The sequence below is a fragment of the Diplotaxodon limnothrissa genome, linkage group LG11 (assembly GCF_057381915.1).
Source record: "Diplotaxodon limnothrissa isolate DT_005_m linkage group LG11, D_limnothrissa_male_GT1.1, whole genome shotgun sequence".
In the NCBI taxonomy this organism is placed as follows: Eukaryota; Metazoa; Chordata; class Actinopteri; order Cichliformes; family Cichlidae; genus Diplotaxodon; species Diplotaxodon limnothrissa.
The window spans coordinates 18,020,236-18,042,743 of record NC_140606.1 but is presented as its reverse complement, the minus strand read 5'-3'; the positions used below and the strand labels follow the sequence as shown (position 1 = coordinate 18,042,743).

At 39.7% G+C, this 22,508-nt stretch overlaps 1 protein-coding gene across 5 annotated transcripts in view; it reads left to right on the top strand.

Annotated features, from left to right (window-relative positions):
* LOC146622560 (protein MTSS 1-like) overlaps positions 1 to 22,508 on the top strand; it is a 45,687-nt gene that overhangs the window by 4,852 nt on the left and 18,327 nt on the right. For all 5 annotated transcript variants that reach the window (XM_085366274.1, XM_085366276.1, XM_085366273.1 and 2 more), the window contains exon 3: positions 3,293 to 3,366. In XM_085366274.1, the coding sequence (XP_085222400.1) occupies positions 3,293 to 3,366 (74 nt within the window). The remainder of the gene's footprint in view (positions 1 to 3,292; positions 3,367 to 22,508) is intronic.

The following is a 22,508-nucleotide window of genomic DNA, read 5'->3' as shown; positions in this document are numbered from 1 at the left end:
TTTGAGTTGAACAGACCCTCTTCCTACTCAAACTTGCTCCAGTTTCTTTCCAGTTTCTGCTGCACTAAGAATAGGGCTGTGAGGGCAGTGGTGCTGAATGTATCATTGTCAGAAAGTGCACTTTGCTGGACTGTGTCAATCTGTATAGGGAGTTTGAATTGGCTTGACCAAAGCCTTCTGGAATAGTTATGTTAAAGTCATTTATGCTAAATCAAGAACAGGGGTGTGTGCAGATTTTAAGACCATTGGTAGAAGTGAGGTCACTATTGTACTATTGTATTTTTTTTTTCTGTCTTATTTTTGGCATGTTGAGACTTTTTTTTTATTTTTTTATCATCCATCCATTTTATCCGTTTCTAGTCCTTATGTGGGACTGTGTCACAGGACCAGCACTCTGAGTAGTGATAGTCAGACCTCTCTCTCCTCAGCCACCTCATCCAGCTCTTCTAGGCATTCCCAAGGTATCCAAAAGACATAATCTCTCCAGCATGTCCTGGATCGGCCCTAGGTTCTCCTCCCAGTTGGGTTAGGGTTACCAATTTTCTTTGTGTTGTAACACAAAAAGGTCACAGAGCTGGAATTAATGTTAAAACTAGACTAATAGCATTTTCTTGCAAAAGTATGTAGCAGATAAAAGCAGATAATCATCACAAGTAACGGTTAACTACCACATATTGTACTTAAGTTGTCTTGAGCCAGGGTTGCTGAAAGCAGTGTTTGCACAAGTCTGCTTTGAATTAATGACTTAAACTTGACTTTGCTGCAAATGCACGTAAAATATGATCCATAGACCAATGTGTGCATGTTATAAATTAGTGGGGGCAGATATCAGTTAGAGGTTGTTCTGGTGCCCGCACTGGGCTTGAAATAGAAAGGAATCTATGTCTGCCTGCGCGTATGTTTCTTTTTCCATTCGCAGGACACACCCCAGGATCTCTTGGTCAGCTCTGAAACAACACAACACTTGTTAGGCAATATTGCATTAGTTTTTTTGCAGTGATAAAGAAAAAGTTTTGTCCTTTGAAGGATGTTAGCACCTAACAGCCCTGCTCTGACTAATCTTTGCATCAGGGTTGTTTATCATCTGGTCTGCTTTTCCTTTCTGTCAGCCTTGCATAAGGCCCCTCTGAGATATCTCCAAACAACTTTATTGAAACAGTGAGATACAAATGCACACTATATGTAAGTCAGCATTAGGAATGTATGTGAAACAGAATTTATTTCCATCACTTGTTCTTGATTGAAACCCAGTTTCCTTCTATCCCAAAAGATATGTATTAATAGAAAACGATTTATTATTGCGCTCCTGATAATACTGTGAGACATAAAGCAAACGGTGTCAAGTCAATGCTGTAGAACCAGGGTTGATTTTCTAATTAGCTTATTCCTTCATTGTTTCTTCCTGTTGTATCCAGGATCCAGCACTACCCACACTGCAACACAACTGCTGACAGATTGATTGAGGTTTAGGTGTGTTGTGCAAAAACCTTTCAGCTTTGCCTTGTATATGTCTTTGGATAAACATCTATTTTCATGCCTCCATGCTGGCGACAGCCCATTCGTAGCCTGAGGCATTATGCTTTCAGTCACCATCATCCATGCAGAAATGTAATATCCAAAGAATGCCTGGAGCAAAGTTAAGTAAAGTAAAAATGTTTAATGGGAAAAATTGATAAAGAATAAAAGTAGGGGGGCATTGTGACAACAGTTCATATTTGTGCAGATGTCTAATTAGTGACACTAAAACCTTATTTGAATGTATCACCTATTATTGCTGGAGAAAAAGTTAAAGAAGGCAAGTTTGAGATGATTTGGACTTGTACAAAGGAGGGATGGTGAACAGAGGAGGAAGACCATGGAGACGGTTCATGGATGTAGTGACTTGCAGAGGGTTCATATGACAAAGAAGGATGCTAGGAATAGGATGAGATGGTGGCAGAAGACCCTTAGAGGGACTATCCAAAAGAAGAAGAAGCCTTTATGAACAGAAAAAACATGGATGGAACCTGACTATACGATGGTGGCTACAACCCTGATGTGTTATTGCTATTTCTGTAGTACATTTTTCTTGGAATATTAATACTTTGCAGTTCTGTCCTGTAATCAGTTATGTGTTGTTGTTTTTTCCAGTTGTGAAACGTAGTTCCTAGTGGGAAACTCCCAGGTTGTGTTATGAAGGTTTTGTCTTCACCCATGGAAGTTAACAAGTATTTGACAAATTAACATCCCCTGTGTTAGAACAAACAATCTATTGTGGCTGGGAGTGCTGTGGAAAATTTCTCATCAATTGTCTTTCTTTGTCTGGCACGCATGACTGATTGCGGTTGCCTAGTCTCTGTTTGGTAGATCTGATATCACATACATGCACGTGCCCACACCGAGAGCCTTTCATCTATTTATACCTGTGATCTTAATCAATGGGAGATCTGAAGTACGTTAACTTGTCAGTGGGTTCGACAGTTAAGCCGCCTGCTGCGAGCACGCACAACAGCTGGTCTGCCGGACAGCCAGGTCGGCAATCAAGTTGGTGTACTAGGAAGACAGTTTCTGTAGTGAGTAAAACAGAAAGTAATCAACACAAGACTTCCATTCATTTTTATGATGCACTGGATTTTGCCCTTTCTGTAATCTGCCACGATTAAAAGGTAGTTTATACTGCACTTGCACTTTGCTAAGCGATGCAAGATGACAGGAACGCCGGTTTAAGTTGCACACTCGCTCTTCCATTTCACAGCCGAACAGGGTAGATCCCATTGATCCTTTCATTGACCTGTAAGTGTGGCAAACTCGAGAGCCGCTCTGCTGAGCCAGACAGATTCCAGTGGTCTCTTAAGTAATTGCATAGACATTCCTCACACAGCAGGGCACATTCAAGTTTTAACCTAAATACACACTAAACAATATGTTCAGGATACTCTAGCACATTTATGCCATTTTCACACATGAATTTCGGGGTATTTTTCCACAGTTGTCCTTTCTCATATGTAGCACACAGCAGGAAAGGGTCCGCTAAAGGAAGTGATCGCGGTTTAGGCGAGAGAGCTGCCTGGGTAGAGCATGTAGGAGGCAGCACACGTGATGTCCACTGTTTTAATGGTGAACGTAGCAGAGAGTTATCGGTTATGCTGGACTGCACTAACGTCTCCCTGTTGGGTGGCTCTTTTCATCTTAAAATGATCAGATTTGTTTGTGTCTTTGACTACCATCACTTGTATGCTGCAGTTCATTTTTTTTAGTACATTTTTTTGTCATTTTATTTTAAATCAACCTTTGTCTTTCTCATTTCTTCTAGGGCGACAGTGGTTGCCGTGGCCGCCTTCCTAGATGCATTTCAGAAAGTGGCCGACTTGGCTACCAACTCAAGAGGTAGGAAGTTTCAGTGTGTAGCTGGTAGTAGTATTCTCCATCAAACCTACTGTTCGTCTCTTACACGTTAGACCGCACTGCTCACAGGGATAAAACTGTTGCGTCATTGTTTGACAGTCTATGTGTCTTATTACTCGTGCGTCACTGTGTTTGTGTAGCTCTGCTGTGCTTCTGTCATATGGGTAGTAAATCACTCAGTACCCTGTTTGAAGCTCTGCTGCAGGCTTTTGTCCTGCACCTCTACCCCCCTCTTCTCTGCTTCGTTCAACAGACCCCCACCTACACCCCACTTCGGCTACATCTGGACTCTGTGGTAGCATGCTTTTATTCTGTATGTTTATGAGAGCGTAAGGGAGAGGGTGAAAGATCTCATCCCTCCCCAGCCTTGACACCTCCAGCCCTGCACCAAACTATTAATAGAAACTGAGATAGACATACACATTCATCACCTCACTCACAGCAAAGAGAACGAGAGAAGAGTGTACGGAGCTAAAGAGAGAGTCGGGGGAGTGCAGGGAGTCTTTGCTCTCTTCGCTCTCTGGTGTTGAACTCATACAGTAGACTGTATACTGTTGGCTTTGAAGGAGTCATATTCAGTTAGCTTAAGAGCATTGCGTCATTTTCTTTGTGCTCTTTCATCACTTTCCATTTTTGTTATCTTTGTTATCTTTATTTATATATATATATATATATATATATATATATATATATATATATATATATATATAGTAGGGGTATCATATACCACCCCTCATTTTTTGTTGCTCTGTTTTTCAGACTTGACTAAACACCTAGCGATTCAGAATAGAGGCAAACATGGATAATGAGTTATAATACACTGCTGCATGTCTGGAACACAGGTAGATAACCTGTCCATAAGAACTTTACTAATGAGTCTCAAATCCTAGATTTACAGATCGAATTTAAAATAATCCATTATACAGAAGTTACATATTAAACCTTTTGTGTGAATTATTGTCAGTAGCTTACAAAAGCTTTGACAGTATCTTATAGCAAAGGGATTTTAGTCTGCTTATCACTGCATTATCCTCTAAAATGCTTGTATAAAAATGCTTTAAACTAATAGAGATCGAACTATAATACCATCAAACCTACATGGGCACACATGCACTCTTTGTCTACCTAATGGCGGTATTCCTGCAAGACAAGGTTGTTTGATTTTCTGTGGTGATTAAAGACTTTACTGAATTGGCTATGCACTAGTGAGCTCAGAGAGCTGCTGTAATGACAACATGTGTTGGAGAGATAATGGGGAGAGAAGAACACTGAGTAAAGATGTGTTCTTTTGATATTTTGAAACAGTTTGTTATGCCCTTTGAGCCAAACTGTCAAAAGTCTATTTATGTCGGAATCCAAGAGCACATGCTCCAACTGAAGTGTTTTAGTGGTGCACCAGTTGTTACCCATCTTAGCAGAGTTAGCCTGAAATCTACACAGTTTTCCTTACTTCTGTAAAATTTGGTGCCCAAACACTTTGATGCGTTCATTAACAGAAACAGAGAGACATGTTTGGAGTTTTCCACTCCTCTGAAAAACAATGATACTGTATTGCCCCAAATAAATGTGGAGGCTGTCAGATTATCAGTAATATATGGTCGATAAAGGAGAGATTAGGCAAGTCTTATTTCTTGCCTCAGATTTCTCAGGATAACAGTCCGTTTTAAAACAGTTGAAGTAATTATTATTCAGAGACAGTTGGCACTGAAAGTGTTCGGTTAGCTCAGTTTAACTGCAGGAGAACGTTAGGAGACTTTGAACTTGCTTTTAGTCATGGATTAAATAAAACTGTAGTGGGCAGGAAAAAAGTCAGGTGTCCCAGACGAGTCTTCAGTGTTGAGAAAAAAAAAGGTAGTGATACCATGTGCAGTTTTAACAGCTAAACTTAGCTTTCAGTGGGACTCAAAGATTACATGAACCATCAGATTTGTATCCATTAAACTTGTTTTAATTTCTTTAAGTAGATTTTTTTATGTATACAGACTTCAGAGGGGCTAAAATTGGCTAGATTTTTAGGTCTTTTTGGGAAACAAATCTTTCAACATCTCACTTCGTCTCGTTCAAGATCTTACTGATGCTTGTGTTGAAATACAGTAAATATTTCTTTTTAAATGTCATAGTCTGTGTGTGTGTGTCTTCAGGTGCTTCTGAGGCCTCACGTTTATGCAGTACATTGTGACCTCTTTTATTTATTTCTTTTTATCTACTCCAATCTTCTTGTCCTCACATGTGCACATATTAAAGGTCAATTAACGTCTTAATCATAATAAGAGAGGTTTCGATTGCCCTTTTGGGTAGTTAATGTGTTGTATTGCCTTTTATATATTGGGAGGATTATAGTATAAAAAGATTTAAGGGGTGATCTATAAAACCGGCAGACTTTGATATCTGACAGCAGGTACTTTTATTGGCGTTAACATGAAAGGACTGCTTTATCAGTCAGATTATAGAAGCAGCATGAGGTTCGACTTTGCTTTGTGGTGTTTTATAAAAACTGCGACATGTGAGAAGTGCATTCCAAATTTTATCTTTGGTGCTTTCAGTTTTTATGGAACAGGACAGTAGGTGTGTGTGTGTGTGGGGGGGCAGATTTGAACCTAACCTGTCACGTGCTGATCCAGGTAAGCCATGGCAGCACCCCATCCAAGATTTAGTTTTAAATAATGCATTTAAATGTACACAGGCTGGTGGGTGTACAACCTTCATGGAGATATGTTTGCTGCGTATTACCCTACAAATCATTACACATCCCTGCACATAAAATCCTTTCATATCCTCTTAGTCCTCTAGTATGAAGTTAGGGGTTTTTTGACTCCACTTAAACTTATTTTTGGCACTGGATGGCTTTCATGTGCAGCAGCAGGTGTCAGATGCAACCCAAAATGCTCCTGTGTTTTAAAGGAGAAATGTTGAGCTAGAAAGAGATTTCAGCACCACCATTGGTAATTTCTTTGCCAATAAAAACACACTGAGACTGCCATCCTTCTCTGGGGAGCAAGCACGGAAACAAGTGGTGATTTAAAGAAGATCAAATTTGCATTTTTCAATCAAGACTGTCTAGATTAATTTTGCTGTGCCGGTTGGCTTTGTGTAGGTCGGGGATGTTACCCAGAGGGACACCCTGTGAGTGGAGTGTTGGGAAACAAAAGGATAGCATGCTATACAACACAGTAGTGTCTTACACTGGTATTAGGTTTTAATTATATTGTTTCTCTTCTATAATCAGAGTTAGATACTTGATGGTCTTTGTAGACCTTAAAATAGAAGTTTACTGTCCCATTGGGAATAATAATTAGGTTGTATAAAGTGTCTCAAAACACCTTAAGTTATCTGTTTGTATGATTGACCAGTATTATTGTTGTTGTTAGAAATATGCTCTTCATAGACTATCTGCTTATCAAAAACCTCAACGATTCTTCGACTGAAGGAGCATCTTCACTAAAGAGCTGAAGATGAACATGTGCAGTAAACGTCGCACTGAGTTATTGTGGAGATCAGGGTTGCTGGCAATAAAAAGCTGTAAAACAGTGGTCGCCTTTGACAGCTCCCTGAGTTCCAGTACTAAAATGAAAGCACCTTTTTCACAGAATCTAACCCTTTTCTAATATTTTCCTTGGAAAATAGATTTTTTTTTACCGACTCTGGCTTCTCTCGTATATTTTTATTCCTCGTGCGATAAGTCAGTTGCTTTATCAAATTAGGATGTAGCCATATGGTTTCTTGATTACTGCTGACAGGGTTTTGGAGTAGCTCTCTCAGGCCTGTTTAGTGGCTATATAAATAAAATGTTTGCTACAAATTACATTCAGACACTATTCTACACTTATTCCCCTGAGCTCTTATTGATATTGAAGTGCATTAAGCCCACTGAGGCAACCTTTAGATTGAAGAAATTGTGTAAAATCTCAGTAGTGCTTTGTAGCCATACTGTAATTGTTTCAAGCAAAACACACTGGTCTTTTAAAACAACCCCCCGGTGTTAACATTAGTAAATAGTCATTGCATGAGCTAATCATTGTGGTTTAATAAAACGCTTCAGCCAAGTTTTGGATGTAGTCCAGCGAAAGTCTGTAGCAATATAATTATTAGCTGTTGCTAGATGTTTCTGTAGAAATGTGATTTATAGTGTTTGAATTCAGTGATGAGGACCAGATGTATTGATAAAGATTAGCAGAAGAGAAAAAGCATGCGAACCTCGAGCATTACGCCAGTTTCTGTAATACATGGACCAAGCTAAAGACACATGTATTACCAAAATAAACTCAAAAGTTTATTGTCTACAGTTGTAAAGGTCTAAGCTTACTGGTTTATTAGTTGAATACAATCAAGGAACTCGAATGTCAAGTGGATAAAGTTTAATAAAAGTAACAAAGATTGACTTTAGTTTTAGGGCAAAGCATTTCTTATTCTAAGGTAGACGATAAATTACTCCTTAAGCTTCTGGACATTTTCTGTGCTGTTGGAAAAACCAACATCAGCACTGCAGACCAGACCAAACCATCAGCTGAAAGATTCAACATATGCCAGGACAGATAAGGTTGTTGGATTTCTTTTGTCTCTGATTGTTAAACCTACTTAGAAAACTTAAATCTGTAGCTACCCTAGATTGCATTGGTTTCAGGCTCGATTGTATTTAAACACGATTCATCAAGTGATGCTAGTTATGCTCAGGCATTGCTCTTTAGTAAGCTTTTTTCTTCACTGTTGACTTCACTCTTTCATTTATCCTGCACACACGCACGCATCTACAGAGCCGTTCTAGCCTTGAAGCAGTGTGACAGTGTTTGTGCTAATAGGTATAATGGTTCTATTTGATTTAAACTCATGTGAAAACGTTAATGATTAAACATGTTTTGAACATGTCCTCCTGTGCCCTAGAGACTGGCAAACAAGCTGACACTAAGAGGTGTCTGTGGATTTACTGAAGGAAAAAGAGTGACCTTCTTTTAGTTGGTTATTAAATTAGATTCCAGTTGACGGTGCTATGATTTGATTCCACGGATACTCACAGGCTTGTTTGCTTCCAAAATGGAAACCATATACAACTCTAATTCCAAAAAGAGCTGGCACAAAAAATGTAAATAAAAACAGAACGCAGTGATTTGCAAATCTCATAAATCTGTAATATGTTCACAATACAACATAAAAACATGTCAAATTTCTAAATTGAGGAACTTTATCATTATTACAATACAAACAAGGTCATTTATTTGCAAATTGTGTCTGTCATCATTTACATTTTAAACAGTGCTCTAGCTTTTTTGGAATTCGGATTTTTGTATTGATTTTTTTCAAGATTTAGAGTTAACATTTAACGTTCCTCTCCTTTTTTTAAAAATATATTTCTGAACAAGGTGCTGGGTGGTAGATGGAAAAACAAGCTGAGGTAGTGTTTTGCACAACTTTCGCTTTCCATGGAGACAACACAAGGCAGTCTGGAGTGTCTATTTCCTGACTGCAAAAACTTGAAACAGTAGCGGTCATTGGTGAAGAAGGAGACAAAGCCTTATTGAATCCCTGAAGAGAGAGAGAGCGATAACAGGGACACGAGAACAGACAAAAACAGCTTTTCTGGAGAATAATCCTTTCTCTTGTTTCATCAAGCGACAGCCCATTTTCCATGTAGATCTTCTTTCCCTCTGTTTAGTATCAAATTATAGATGCATCATTGTTTCCTCTTTTACAGAAAGATCTTGTGTGTCTGTATCTGTTTCTGTGTGCCTGTGGTCTTTTTTTAGCTTGTTTGTGTGTACATGTATATCTGTGTTACCTTTCTCAAGGCAGCCGCAGTGAAACAGCTGACGGCATCTGGCCTGCACAGAGAGATGATCTCACTGTATGCAACAATTGAGACACCAAAAGCTAAAGTTACAATTAATAATATAAAGAGATGTTTACACTTTATAAGAACTGCATATTGTTGGAATGAAGCGGTCTCTTCGATGAACCTCTTGTCTCGCAGCTGTCTCCAGCGTCACTGTGTTGGACTGCATATGGCGACAGCAGTCCTTGTACAAGCGTGCAGCCTCAGTAAGTTTGGCATGACTGAAGTTCAATATGATGGAGTGTCGGTCTGTGGGGTGAGGCATTCTCTGGAGAGACAGCCCAGCGACATCAAGGACAGCAAACTGGCCAGACAGGAAGGAGGCTGACTTGTTAGCAATCCCAAAATTTTCAAAATAAGATGAGCAACGATATTTGTCCACGAGTAAAGTGATGAGAGGTTGTCCTTTTCTTTTGGACAAAAACGGTAAAGATAATAATAGGTAGTATAAAAGATGGACGTAGCCACCATGACATCACTGATTAGTTAGTGAAGCCTCAAGCTGTTTTTTTTTTTTTTGGGGGGGGGGTTCTCTCATCGCCATCTTGGTGTTTTGACATCAGATGTGCCAAACAAGGAGTGGATATGATTGTGAAACCGAGGACTCCACAAGTTCATTGACAACTTATTATCCAATGAGCACACGCTAGATAGTCCTCCTTTCTGACTTGTGCAATGCCCGTCGATTACGAAATAAAGTTAATGTTTTATTCAATGAAACTAGTGATTAAGCCCATTAAGTTTCCAGGAAAGTATTTACTGAGGTCTATACATTTCTGTCTTGTATTATATCTGTTATTTAGCCCATATTAGCAGTTTGTCCAAATAAGGTCTGTGTGGGAAACGGTACACTTGTCTCTCACACCTAATTTCCCCAGAAGAGTTCACAGCAATAAAAATAATCCATTCAGTTTCACAAGCAGGTTGGCAGGTGTTAGGATTCTGTCGCTACTTGTAGAGTGTGTACATACCCAGTGTGCTCTTTAAGTGTGTGTCTGCATGTGGATGTGAGCCTGTGCACATACAGTATGTTAATCCCCGTGACTCTGTCAGCGGCTCTGATGTTGAGTCTGTTTGGACACGTTTGAGTCCGTGGAGATGAAATAGACACCTGCCACAAAGCTTACTTGTAGAAGCCTGTTGGATCTGTTATAACCTAAAAAGATTAGTTAGCAACTTTTTTTGTAGAGCTTATAATTACTTTAATCCTCCTGTGATCTATATCAAATACATAATCAAAATAAATGTTCCATGAAAACATTTTTTAAGGCTCTAACCCTAAAGGCCAGATATTTTATTGTGCTCCCATGGTGTAATATTAGTTAGCTGTTATTAAAAGGATAAATCTCATGCACATCCTGTCTGTTGACATCCATCTTAGCTGTCACTTGCAGTAATTACAGGCATGCAGTGGAGGAAAAACAAAACATCAACTGAACACACACCAGTAGACTGACTGGAAGCCTCCCAGCTTTACAAAGCTTCTGTGATTCTTGGACTCTCCTTAGACATAGAAGTCTAAAGTATTCAGAGAATAAAAGTGTATAGTATGAATATTGTTGTCAACACAAGTTTCAGGAGTTTTACCAACAATAATGCCAGTGCTTTTAATTCTACAACATTAAGACCACTAATGGCGAGATGACTGACACTGATCATCTACATAGATTGCAGTGTTTTGCAGGGAAACGTCAGGTCTAGGTATTTGTGTGGATGTTCCTAACTCCTCACCCTCTCTAATTGCAAAATCCTTCTTATCCAGGACAATGCGCCACTGCTAGATAGCAGCTCCAGGAATATGACTAAGACAAAGAGCTCCCTAAATCTGAATCCAACTGATTGTTCGCAGGATGTGCTGGAATTAGCCCAGACCCCACCTAAAACCCTCAAAACCCAAAGAATCTACAGCCACCAACCAAAACCCATCCCCAGAGGTTCTGTGTCTGCGTCCCCACGGACAAGAGCTGTTTCGGCAGAACAAAGGGGACCTTCAAAATACACACCAGTCGTGGCTTTAATGTTGTGGCCGATCTGTGTGTATTTGACAGCTTGCTTCTGGTTGTCACAGAGCGGCTGTGCTACATCTTTCTGACCTCTTTACACTGCCTTGTATAACCTCTCCCATTAACAGCAGCTCTGCCCCTCCTTATGGAATAGCTTAGCTCCACTGAGACCTTTGTGTGCCAACAATGAGTTCAGCATCCCAAAATAACTCCTAGCCTAGAGGTAGTGTATTTTCTTCCATGATAACTATCAGTGATCACTCCTTTTGTTTTTAAATAATAAAGCTGTGAAATTGAAACTTTAAAAAAGAACACACAACTGACACACCCCAAGTCAGCAGATATTATATAAATTGTTGTACTTGGCACTTCTGCTAATTCGAGGCAGAAGCCGTCACATCTGCTGCTTTTTAGCCCTGTCACCAGTAAGTGTGGGCTTTCCCACTGGATGAGAGGTTCAAGTGACGCACAATAAATACATGTACAGTCTCAAGATCTCAAGTTTCTGCACCATTTACTCATAAAATGCAATTGGATTTTTATCCAGGTCCTAATAAATAAAGCACAAGTAGTTACTCTTAACATGCACAATCTGAACACAGGCTGGATGGAAGTCCGTGTCCTAACATCTTCCCCAAAAAGCTACCTTGAGGCAGGTGTTCCAATTAAAGAGAGGATATTGGAGGTGTGGCTCGTAGAGGTGCTCCTCCCTGTAATTAAAGGCAAATGATGTTTGTGTGAAAGGTTTCAGAGGCATTTCTAAAGACCTTAGTACTCATCAGTCCAAAATGAGAGGCAGCACTATGTTTGGATGATAAAAGGTACCGTACACAAACATCCTGAGAGCCCCGCTCTACCTCAGGTGTTGCAGGTCTTGCCATCAAAAAGTTAATAATGAATTCAATATTGTATCACAAGTTTTAGAGGAGAGTAATTAATGACCTCCACAATAACACAGTAGCAGTAGTGATTGTAGGTGTGTATGTTCATGTAGGCATTTGCATGCAAGACATTTGTGCTCTTAAGTCTTTGTGAGTCAGTGTAGATACATATGCATGCTCCAGTTGTTTCTCAATGATGCTTCTGTTTTACATTTTTCAGTCTTTTTTTTTTTTTTTTTTACTGTGAGTGACACTGGACCATGTAATTACTGGGAACTGACTTACACCCAGCTTCTTTTAATTAAAGCAAAAAGCATTCGAGTTGACATAAACATTTTTGCTTTAACTTCTCAAAGACTCACTGATTTCTAAACCCACATTGGAATGCTCTGCATACAAGACTTGATGTAATTCTCAATGTATTTTGCTCATTTCTCTAAGCACACTCTGTGTGTGCTGCTGTGGACAGGCGTTCATACAACTATTTAAAAAAAAAAAGAAAAAAAAATCGGGGCCTTTCCTCTTTGCCCCTTTTCTGTTCATGCCTTGGCCTCCATAACAGAGCAGCCTTAGATCCCGAACTAACCCACTGTCTCAATGCCCTCTCTGAGAGGGTTCTGTTCTCAGGCTGGCTCTGGCTATGTACATTTCCTGTCTTCTGTCCAGTGCAGACCAATATCTCATCCCTTGGGCGAGCTTTGTGCTGCAAGCTTACAAAAATGCAAGAAAAGTTTTCTAAAATATTTAGTTACAGCCTTCTCCTTTGCATAGAGTGTATATATACGTCAACATTACAAATTCAGAGTTGTCCAGTTGCCCTTGTCATACAGTTAAGGGACCAGGAACGTGAAAGTCACATGAGAAAGAATAGGTACGTTGTAGAGAAGCAAATAGAGTACCATAGAATCATCTGTGCACTTGCCTATGCACGCATACAGTGTGTGTCCACACAAGTGTTTGTGGGTGTTAGCGCTGTTTGCTCTCTGTTTTTGTTTAAACATAAACCCGGTTAGACCAGTGAGCTTCGGATTTAAAACATCTGACATGCATGCAAAGCCAAATTCAAAACATACTTCTCTGGCAAATGCACCTCAGTGCTGTTTATCTCCGAAGTTCTGAAATCATTATTTACTAAGTTAGCTGCCAAATTGATATTTTTCTACCGATGGAAAAGATACACTGCAGGAGTTATCCTATGTTTGTTTTTTCCCGTCTTTCTCTCTAATCTTACGTCATACAGCAGATGTCATGGGGTAGAACACAGGGAGAAAAATAAATACAGCGAACTGTAATCTAAATTTCTGTGGAAACAAAAATGGAGTCAATTAATCAATTTGGGAAGCTGCTGGCTATTTTCTGATGACATAGCCTCTGTGAACAGAAGCCAGTGTTTTGGGGGTGCACTGTACCCAGCTGATATCCAGTACAAGACAATAGCCGATTGTTTCTAGATTATATTTCAGCAGCATTTGCATTCCCTCTTCTGCTCACCACATGGACTGTTAATCTGGATGCAACCAAGGTGTGATCAAACGTGATTGGTCAGTAGTTAATCAATTGCCCTGCCAACTAGAACTAGAAGGTTTCCAGTAGCAAAAGTATTCTTCCTTGCCTACAGATTACACATTTCTATCTGCAGATATCGGCTCAAATAGATTAGGACTCAGTTTGTCTTAAACTTGGCTGTTTGTTTGTCTTATTGTTGGTTAAAGTGATACTTGCACAGTGGACGGGCTGTTCTAAATCTTTTCTGTTATTATTCAAGACAAAAGACAGCAGTGAAGAATCAGCTTCAGTAGCCCCAGTAGTTATAAAAAGCAGTGATATTAGCTGATATTGTCTCACTGTACACCTCGTTTTTGAGGAAAACATTGATCTGATCTTGGTCTGTTTATGCTCTGTGTATGCGTGTCAGTTTCTGTCAAACTCAAGTGTGTTTTATTTGCATATACGCTGTGTGTGTGTGTGTGTGTGTGTGTGTGTGCGCGTGTGCGCATACTAATTTGTTTACTTCTAGGAAACTATGTACATCTGTAGTTTTGTGACAAGCTCACAATTGCAGAGATGTGTTGTGGCTGTGGCTGCTAATTTTAGGTTTCTCTTCTTAATGCACTTTTTAACACAAGCCCACGTCCCAGCAGCCAAGCTTGGGCCCAACAAAGTTGACCTTTCTTCCCTGCAGCACACACATAAATACACTCGTTCATGTAGGCGGGGAAGTTGCGACTGAGAGAATTTCCCTCTGTGGTCTCAGTTAGCCCAAATATCATTCAGGAAGATTAACTCTCATTTTCACTTTTTTAAATCTCTAACCTCACCCCTGACTATGTCCAGGCTGTCAAGGGAAAGTGTACCCACACTGATCTTTGACAGCAACACTTACGGTGTGGCTTTAGTGGCTTCATCTGCCAGTGATCCTTCCTTCAAGGACAGAGAGAAGGATGCAGGAGTGCAGAGGCAGCACAGAGAAATCTACAATGTAATGGGGAAAATGTGCTTGTGTGTTAAGACTTTACAGTTTTGAATGTATCATACTTGAGAATGAAGTGCTGCATATTTGCATAAAATGACGCACACGCACAGTGGGATACCGTGTCAGCTTGTTGCTGTGTGAGGGCAGCTGGGCCATCTGTTGCAGCATTAACATTAAAGGTGAACTTGAACAAAGTGTCAGCTCATTCAGCTCTCCCAAGTCACTGAAAGTACTTGTTTCTTTAGGTGTATTTGATTTAAATAAGACATTTTCTATATATAGTCATTTAACACTATGGTTTTTCTGCTGTAAACTCTTCAAAACAAGCTTGTCATACAGCATTCGTTTGATGTGATTAACAATTGTGAGGTTAACCTTTCCCTTGCAGGACCTGCCTACACCAGGTCCTCTCTAAACGGGCCTCTCAGTTTTCTGTTTCCATTGCTCTGTCCACCAAACTCAAAAAATGACCATTTACGATTCATTGTTCCTGTCAAAAATGACAGGAACAATGTCACTTTGGTTATTTTGATGCTTTTGTGTCAGCTCATATAGCAGATTTTTCTGGTGCTTGCTGGTTTTCTTCTTTCTTAAATGCCATTTATTTGTAATCCAATCAGCACTGAGTCCAGACCAGTGAATCTTCAGGGCCATTTAAAGCTTGAACAGAGGTAGTTCCTGTGCTAGCAACAGTTCTTATGTGTAAAGCTGCATGTGTGAGAGAGTATTTCTACTGTACTTGTCGACTGAGGGACATATTCTGCTTAAGTTCAGTCCATTCAAGTTACTCAGTAAGCAGCCAGATTCAGTAATCTCTTTGACTTGTTCCCTCTTAGATTCTTCGTAAAAGACTGAATGAATGATGCACTTGTGTGAAGTGTGGCTACTTGTGCGGGTGGAGGGATATGTGGAGTGGCACTGGGGAGGACAAAGTCCCCTCACTAACTCTTTGACTTTATGGGGGTCTCTTACACACACATGTACATGCAGAGGCTCACACACATGGCAGATGTAATCTGGTGGTCATTACTGCAAACAAGGCAGTGTTGTGTTGCACTGCCAAACAGTACACTCTCTCTGGTGCGTCTCTGGTTTAAATTATCACCAGTATCGCACAGACTAGCGGCCTCTCAGCTTCTCCCCCTACAGGGAAACAAGAGGTCAGTGGCACATTCACATACTGAGTGCAGACAGTGAAAAACCAAACATTGCAGATATTTTTCATATGTTGTGTTTCCTGTTTGGTTTTAAGTGAGAACGAAGTTTACTTCTTTACTTTGAGAAGTTGCTGTCTTGTTAGCAACTTTGTTAATGAAAACTGTTTTAGGGTGGTTACAATCAGTGAAGGTCTTTCCATTGTTGAAGATAAAAGTCTCTTTTCTAACACACATACTTAATGTATACCTTTGCTTGTAGGATTTTTTTTTTCAAACATGTGTCTACAAAGTCTTAATTACTGTCGTAAACCTTCTCCACCCTCTTAGTTGAATTACCTGTTTTCTCTCTATGATTTATACACATACATGTTGTAACAAAGTTTTCTCTTAATCACTTTTAGGGTGTAATTATTTATTTATTTTATTGTTGTGATACATGATGATGATGATAATGATCATTTGCATTGATAATAATTTGACTTATAACTGGTACACATACGCACTCTCCACACTGCGATCTGAACTTTTGACTTTGTTTGTCTTGAGCGCAAGACAAACATGACTCAGACGAGTCATGAGTTTATTGAGAAACTGACGTGGAAATATGAAACTGTTTGTTGTAAATGATTAACTGTGGCATCAGACTTTCTGCACATTCCAAATGGACGCAGGCGCCCTGCAGCGCATGTGTGTTTTAACGTTGCCTTTCATTGAGTCATATATTGTTTCGTTTTTTTGTTTTTTTTTCTAGCTTAAGTTGCTATTGCTTCTCAGTGCTGCATACATGAATACAGAGCCAACCGTTCAACCAAAAAAACCAGTGAATTTAGTTCATTGGTCGATCCTGGTAAATCCTGTCTGTCTATCTGTCTGTGGAATGTGTGTCAGACCAGAAAGGAAGATTAGAGAAAAAAGTGGGGCACCAAAGCCCAGAAAAGCTCCAGAGTGGGCTCTAGGGTAATCTATTCTCACTGTCTCTCTGTCTGTTTCTATTTGTTTCTCTCGTTTTCTCTCTCTCTGGGGCTATTCCATGCTTAAACCCACTCAATGGTGGCTTAAACTGCAGCAGGCGTGTTGCTGCTGTTGAGCTGTTACATACGTCTTTTTTTTGTGCCTTTTTATATGTTAGATATTCACACAACATTTGATGATTGCTAATGGGGCAGAAATGTATTAATTGTGTTGATTTTTGCTATTCAGGCACACTAAGCAATTACCCAGTGTTTGGCATGGGACTGTAAATTCATTTTTAGCTAAAGTGGCATAAATATTTAATGCAATTACCCTTTGATTTTTGGAAACCTCATGCATCATTCAACTTAAAAACTAGAAATTATCTACTTCACAGTGGTTTCCTTTTAAATTCTAAATATGATTTCAAGATAAAAAGTTAAATAAAAGCAATAAAAGGTTTTCTACATAGAGGCCATCCAAGGACCTCCATCCAGGCTCACGCCAGTCCCATCAGACAGTTTGGTTGCCTTGCACCAACTTGCATTGGCTTTTCAACCCACGGTGCCTGAGCAGAAGTCCTACTGCAGCAACACTTTAATTGAACACACTAAAAACATGTAATACTTGCTGCTATCGTGCGAGTGGCCCAATGATTGGTGACGTTTAGGCTTCAAAGATAAGTAAAAGCACACTACGTAACAGAAGGCAAAATAAGGGCAACATTGCAAAACAAAATGTTCCACAGAAATCATTTAATCTCCCCCTCAAGAGAGTCAAGACGTATGCAATAATACACAAACTGCCTTCTCATCTTATTGTACTTTCTCATGGGATAGTCTCTCGTTCTCTTTGAGTGTTTGTTTTGGTCTTAACTCTGACCACTCGTTGAACTAGCCAGCTGCTTACTGACTGGATTAACTTGGGCTCAGCGTTAACATTATTGTACTGCTATCACAGAGACATCAGAGACGAGTGGGAGTCAAGGCCTTAGACTGTATAGAGAAACAAACACGGCACAGAGAGATTGGAGTGAATTGTGAACAGCAAGATCATTGAGATAAAAGATTAAACATGGAATGCAGTGGAATAAATAGCCGATGTTTCCATTGCAATCTGCAGCTGAAACCGAAATGTGACGTTATGACATCTCTTGCTGTAAGAGTACAGCTTGCAAGTTGATATATATCTGCATGTCAAGTCTAAAGACAGAAGAGAGTTTTTATCAAGGGATCTTTGTACTAAAACTACGACCACCGTCCTCCTTTTTTTCCCTTTTTTGATCAAATTGAAATCTTTATGGCAGTGCTCTGCTAGGCATGTACTAAAGCCATTCTCATTAAGTTCTTGTTTGGGGCGCTGGTTTGCTTCTTTGTGGAGTCAAGTGAAACAGCTGCTCATCTGGATTGAGGTCAGTTAGCTGGGTCATCCACCCTTAAACATTCCACTGCTTGGGCACAAAGCACTTAGCTTTACTTGTATGTTTAGGTCCTAAAAATAAGTAGTTTTCTGTTCTGTATACTTTGAAAGTAAACAGCACAAACTGAAATACTTTAAAAACTATTAATAGGGCTAATAATGTATTTTTATAAACTCACCGAACATGTATCTGACAACGGGTAGGAGTGTTGTTTCATGCACAAATAAGGACTGGATTTGCAACAATTGTTGAAGATTAGAAATAATCCTCGTAGCACGCTGCAGTCGGAAAAGTGAAAGGAGAAGGGATGGTTTTGGCAAGAGCTATGCTTTCTTGTTATCTTAATTGGTTCCCATCCATTGCTTTAGCATCCATTCATAAAGTAGCACTGTGAGGCGGAAACAGTGAAAGGGGAGACTAACAGGGGAGGAAGGTGGGGATACAGCAGCTTTGTGGTATTCAAACGAAAAGAGACACTGAATTTGTCAGCTGTCTCATCGTGTTTAGCTGCAGCTTCAAGACACTGATAATGTGATATCAGACATGTGATACTGAAAACTCTAGATATATCCCTATCCTATCACCTGTTTCCCTTTCAGCTCTCCTCTGGAAAATGATTTCTTTTTCTACTCAAATTTTAAACAAGATGTAGTAGTAGTAGTAAGGCTGCAGCACTACAGTGGCATACTAGAACATTCTCTCATATTAGCATCGGTTTAATAGTCCAAATACATCACCCAGTGCCAAAACATTTTGCTATCTTTGGTTTAAATTTCGTTGCTGACAATGATGTGGCAGAATAGAAGGAATACGTGCAGAAAGGTGATGAAAAGAGAAAAAGAGGACAAATGAGTGGGGAGAAAGGAAGGTGGGGAAAACATGATCTGGGCAGAAAGAAGAGAAAAAGAGAACCACGTAAGGAGATTAACAAAATATAGCCTTCAGGAGAGAAGAGCAACGTAAAGGAGAGAAAGGTAATGCATTACTATTCAGAAAGCATTTCACTGCATTGCAGTGGTGGACTGACACACATTCAGTTTATTCTAAAGGATACTTAATATCCTGAATAGCTTTGTAGACATAGAGGTCAAGCTCCAGATGTTTTTCTGCCTCATTTCACTAAAGTGCATTAAACAATGGCGTTGTTAGTTTTTCTCTAGTTAATAATATGTGCTGAATTACGCTCCTTTTCCCCCTAATCCCCTCCTGTCAGCTTATTTATTCTTTTTTTTCAATGAACATGGTGCTCGTAGTTCAAACTCTTTGTTGCTGGGTAAATCCTTTAATAGTCAACTGTAAGGTCGTGGTAATAGGTTCAGGGATTAAGAGTGGAAAACTTGTTATACGTGTACCAGTGTTGATGGTGCAAACGCAGTACTGAGCCAATTACTGCCCTTCCCTGTCAGCATATTTTACTATGAATGTTTTAATCTCTTTTTTATGCTAGAAGCAACAATATTTATATCATTAAATAATCCAGAAATCCATCACTTGGCTGACTGTCTATTCAAAGTGAATTGGCATTCATAATTATATTTCTGAGACCTTTACAAAACATTTACAAAGGGTGACACAGCTCTACAGTCCAGTCCAGGAAATGAATACATTGATAATGCATTCACTATATTTAACTGTGTCTGAAAATTGCCATAATTTCTCCCCATTTTCTTTTCTTCCTTCTTCCTCTTCTGCCTTTTTTTCTTATCCTGTCTTTGCATGACAGCTGTTTGGAGATGTAATCAGAAAGTCCCGGGTTTTTTCTGTGTCAGCACGGGTCACACTGAAGCAGGTGCGTGCGTTTGCTCGCCCGCACGCTGCATGTGTTGGTGCCCATTGAGGTTAGACTTGCTGACGGTATAGGGTGTGTTTGTGCGTGTACGTGGGTGCGTGGGTAGGCAGCGTAAGACAGACGAGCTGACTGTCTGTCAGCAGCTATTGATGAATGAAGAGTTGAGCCAAGCAGGGCAGGCTAACTAAGAGAAAATGCTATTATAAGCCCTCAAGCTTAACTCTGATTTATATCCATGCACCACACCTTAATTAATTGCTATACTTAGATTTATTGAGATAATCTTTAGATGAATCTGTTAATTAAATTAATTAAATCACCTTTTTAGACCTCCCTTATTTCCTACATTTATTGAAGCCCATCAGAACTAGCCACTTAGTTTTACAGTTACAGAAATGTGTAATTGGGCACTAATAGTATGGTACCAGACTGACAGAGTAGTTAAATCAGTGAATGAAATCCTAGCTTCTATCTGTACTGTGTGGGTGGCTCCATCTGGGCTTGCCAACTGCTCATCTAGGGCTGTGTGTGCGTGTGTCTATGGATTCATTTCTTTCTTAGCCTCTACAGTATTGTTAAAGTAGTAGCTTTAAACTAAATCACTGACACTTTGTGACACTGTTTTCCTCTTTAGGTAAATACTAAAATGAGTTGTTCTCTATGGTAATGAGAACATGGTAGTTCTGTTTCTGCTATCGTAAATGAGTAGAAAATGGGGATTTGACTAAATGTCCCCTGTAAATGTGGCCTACTTTAAATTAAGGTTGTCAGAGCAGTTTAAAAAGTCACGAATGAAACATATAAATATAGGTTGGTGTCAGTAGTGTTGTATAAACTTCTGAATAAGCTGGTGTTCCATAATGATTCTGAAATAAATGACATCACTCATTTTGTGGTGTAAAAAACACCAGCTATGTGAGACTTAGGTGACTCGGTGTGGATGTTTATTCTCCGGTTCTTTAATTGCCTCGTGAACAGATCACCCTACCTCTGTCCAGCTGGAAGTGTGTGTGTGTGTGTGTGTGTGTGTGTGTGTGTGTGTGTGTGTGTGTGTGTGTGTGTGTGTGTGTGTGTGTGTGTGTGTGTGTGTGTGTGTGTGTGTGTGTGTAACCAGCTGTACAGTCTCTTATCAGCGTAACCACTGCCCCGTAGTTAACAGCAGCCATCTGGTGCCCATGCACAGAGTTGGTTTTAGCTAACCAACCTCTCTCATCCACATGTCAGTACTACATGCTCTCTCCTTCCTCACTTTCCCCTTTCCTTTTTTGGTTCACCGCTCTTTTTATCCCTCATGTTTTAAATGAATAAATAGAGGCTTTTTTTAACATTTACTTCATTGACTTTTCCCTCATCCCCTCCATTTCTCTTCCTCCCTCATAATTTTCTCATCATGTCTAAAGAAAAGCTGGTATAAGTTTAAAAATAGGACTATTATTATTATTTTGTATGTTGTAGTTATTGTAACTGTTATATACACTGTTTATCCACCACACACCTGTTTTAAACACATTCTTAACATCCATCCGTTTTCCTTTGCTTATCCCGTTCAAGGTTGCAGGTGTGCTGAGCCTATCCTAGATACCAGGGGTACAACCTGGGCCGGTCCCCAGTCTGACACAGGGCTAAAAGGGCTAGTTAGAATCTCGAGATGGCATTCCCTGTGTGCCTGTATGTTGTCATTATAAACTAGAAACCTAATGCTTAACATATAAGTTTATATTTAGTATGTACTGTATTATTCTGCAGGTGCAAACTGCAGGCTTATAGCTGAGAAGCATTCAGTATCATCTTGGTTCCTGCATTATTGATACCTTGGCGAGCGATGATTTCAGATTGCATCAGATTGTTTCATAATCCACGAGCAACCTGAGAGTTTGTTGTATAACTAGAGAGAAAGAGGAATGTTTGCCCTCCGTCTTTACACAGCCTGCTGCCTTTCAGACAGTTGCCTAGTAGGGTTATCTAACAGGTCGGTTTATTCAAAGATTAGCCAATCAAAAACAAACAGTCGACGCTCACTCCACGATGCTATAACAACTAAAAACACTTTAAACTGATGGGTGTCTTTTACAGTATGTTTCCAGTCCATTTAGACACGAACCCTTGAGTGCTCCAGCGCTTTGAAGTCTTGTCTTTCTAATGCAGTCTGACAAAGTGCAAAAACACACATGCACACTCTCCCTGTGTCAGCACAGTGTGACATTCCAAGGAACAATCTGGAAGGGGGTTGAGGACAGACACAGACTTGGCAACTCGGCATCTAATTGCCACACTATCTCTCTCTCACTCGGAGAGAAAACTGTCACAAATGTCCTCGCAGACTCTCTGCGGGCTGGCTCACACGAAAGCTGAAATATCAGAAACCATGAGACAAAACGTTGAGATTCTTAAAATAAGAAAATTACTCATTGAGGTTTTTAAGTTAATCAACACCAAGAACTCTTTTAATAAAGTGCAGCATGAAGATGTTTCATTCGCTCCATACTGTTTGGTTTCTTTTGTTGATTGGGAAGTTGTTGTTTTTTTAAATGGCTAACCAAACCATGCACAACCAAAATATTGTGAAATAATATACTGAAACATTCTGCGGCTAAATTTGCTCCTTTTTTCTCACCAAAGAATGAAG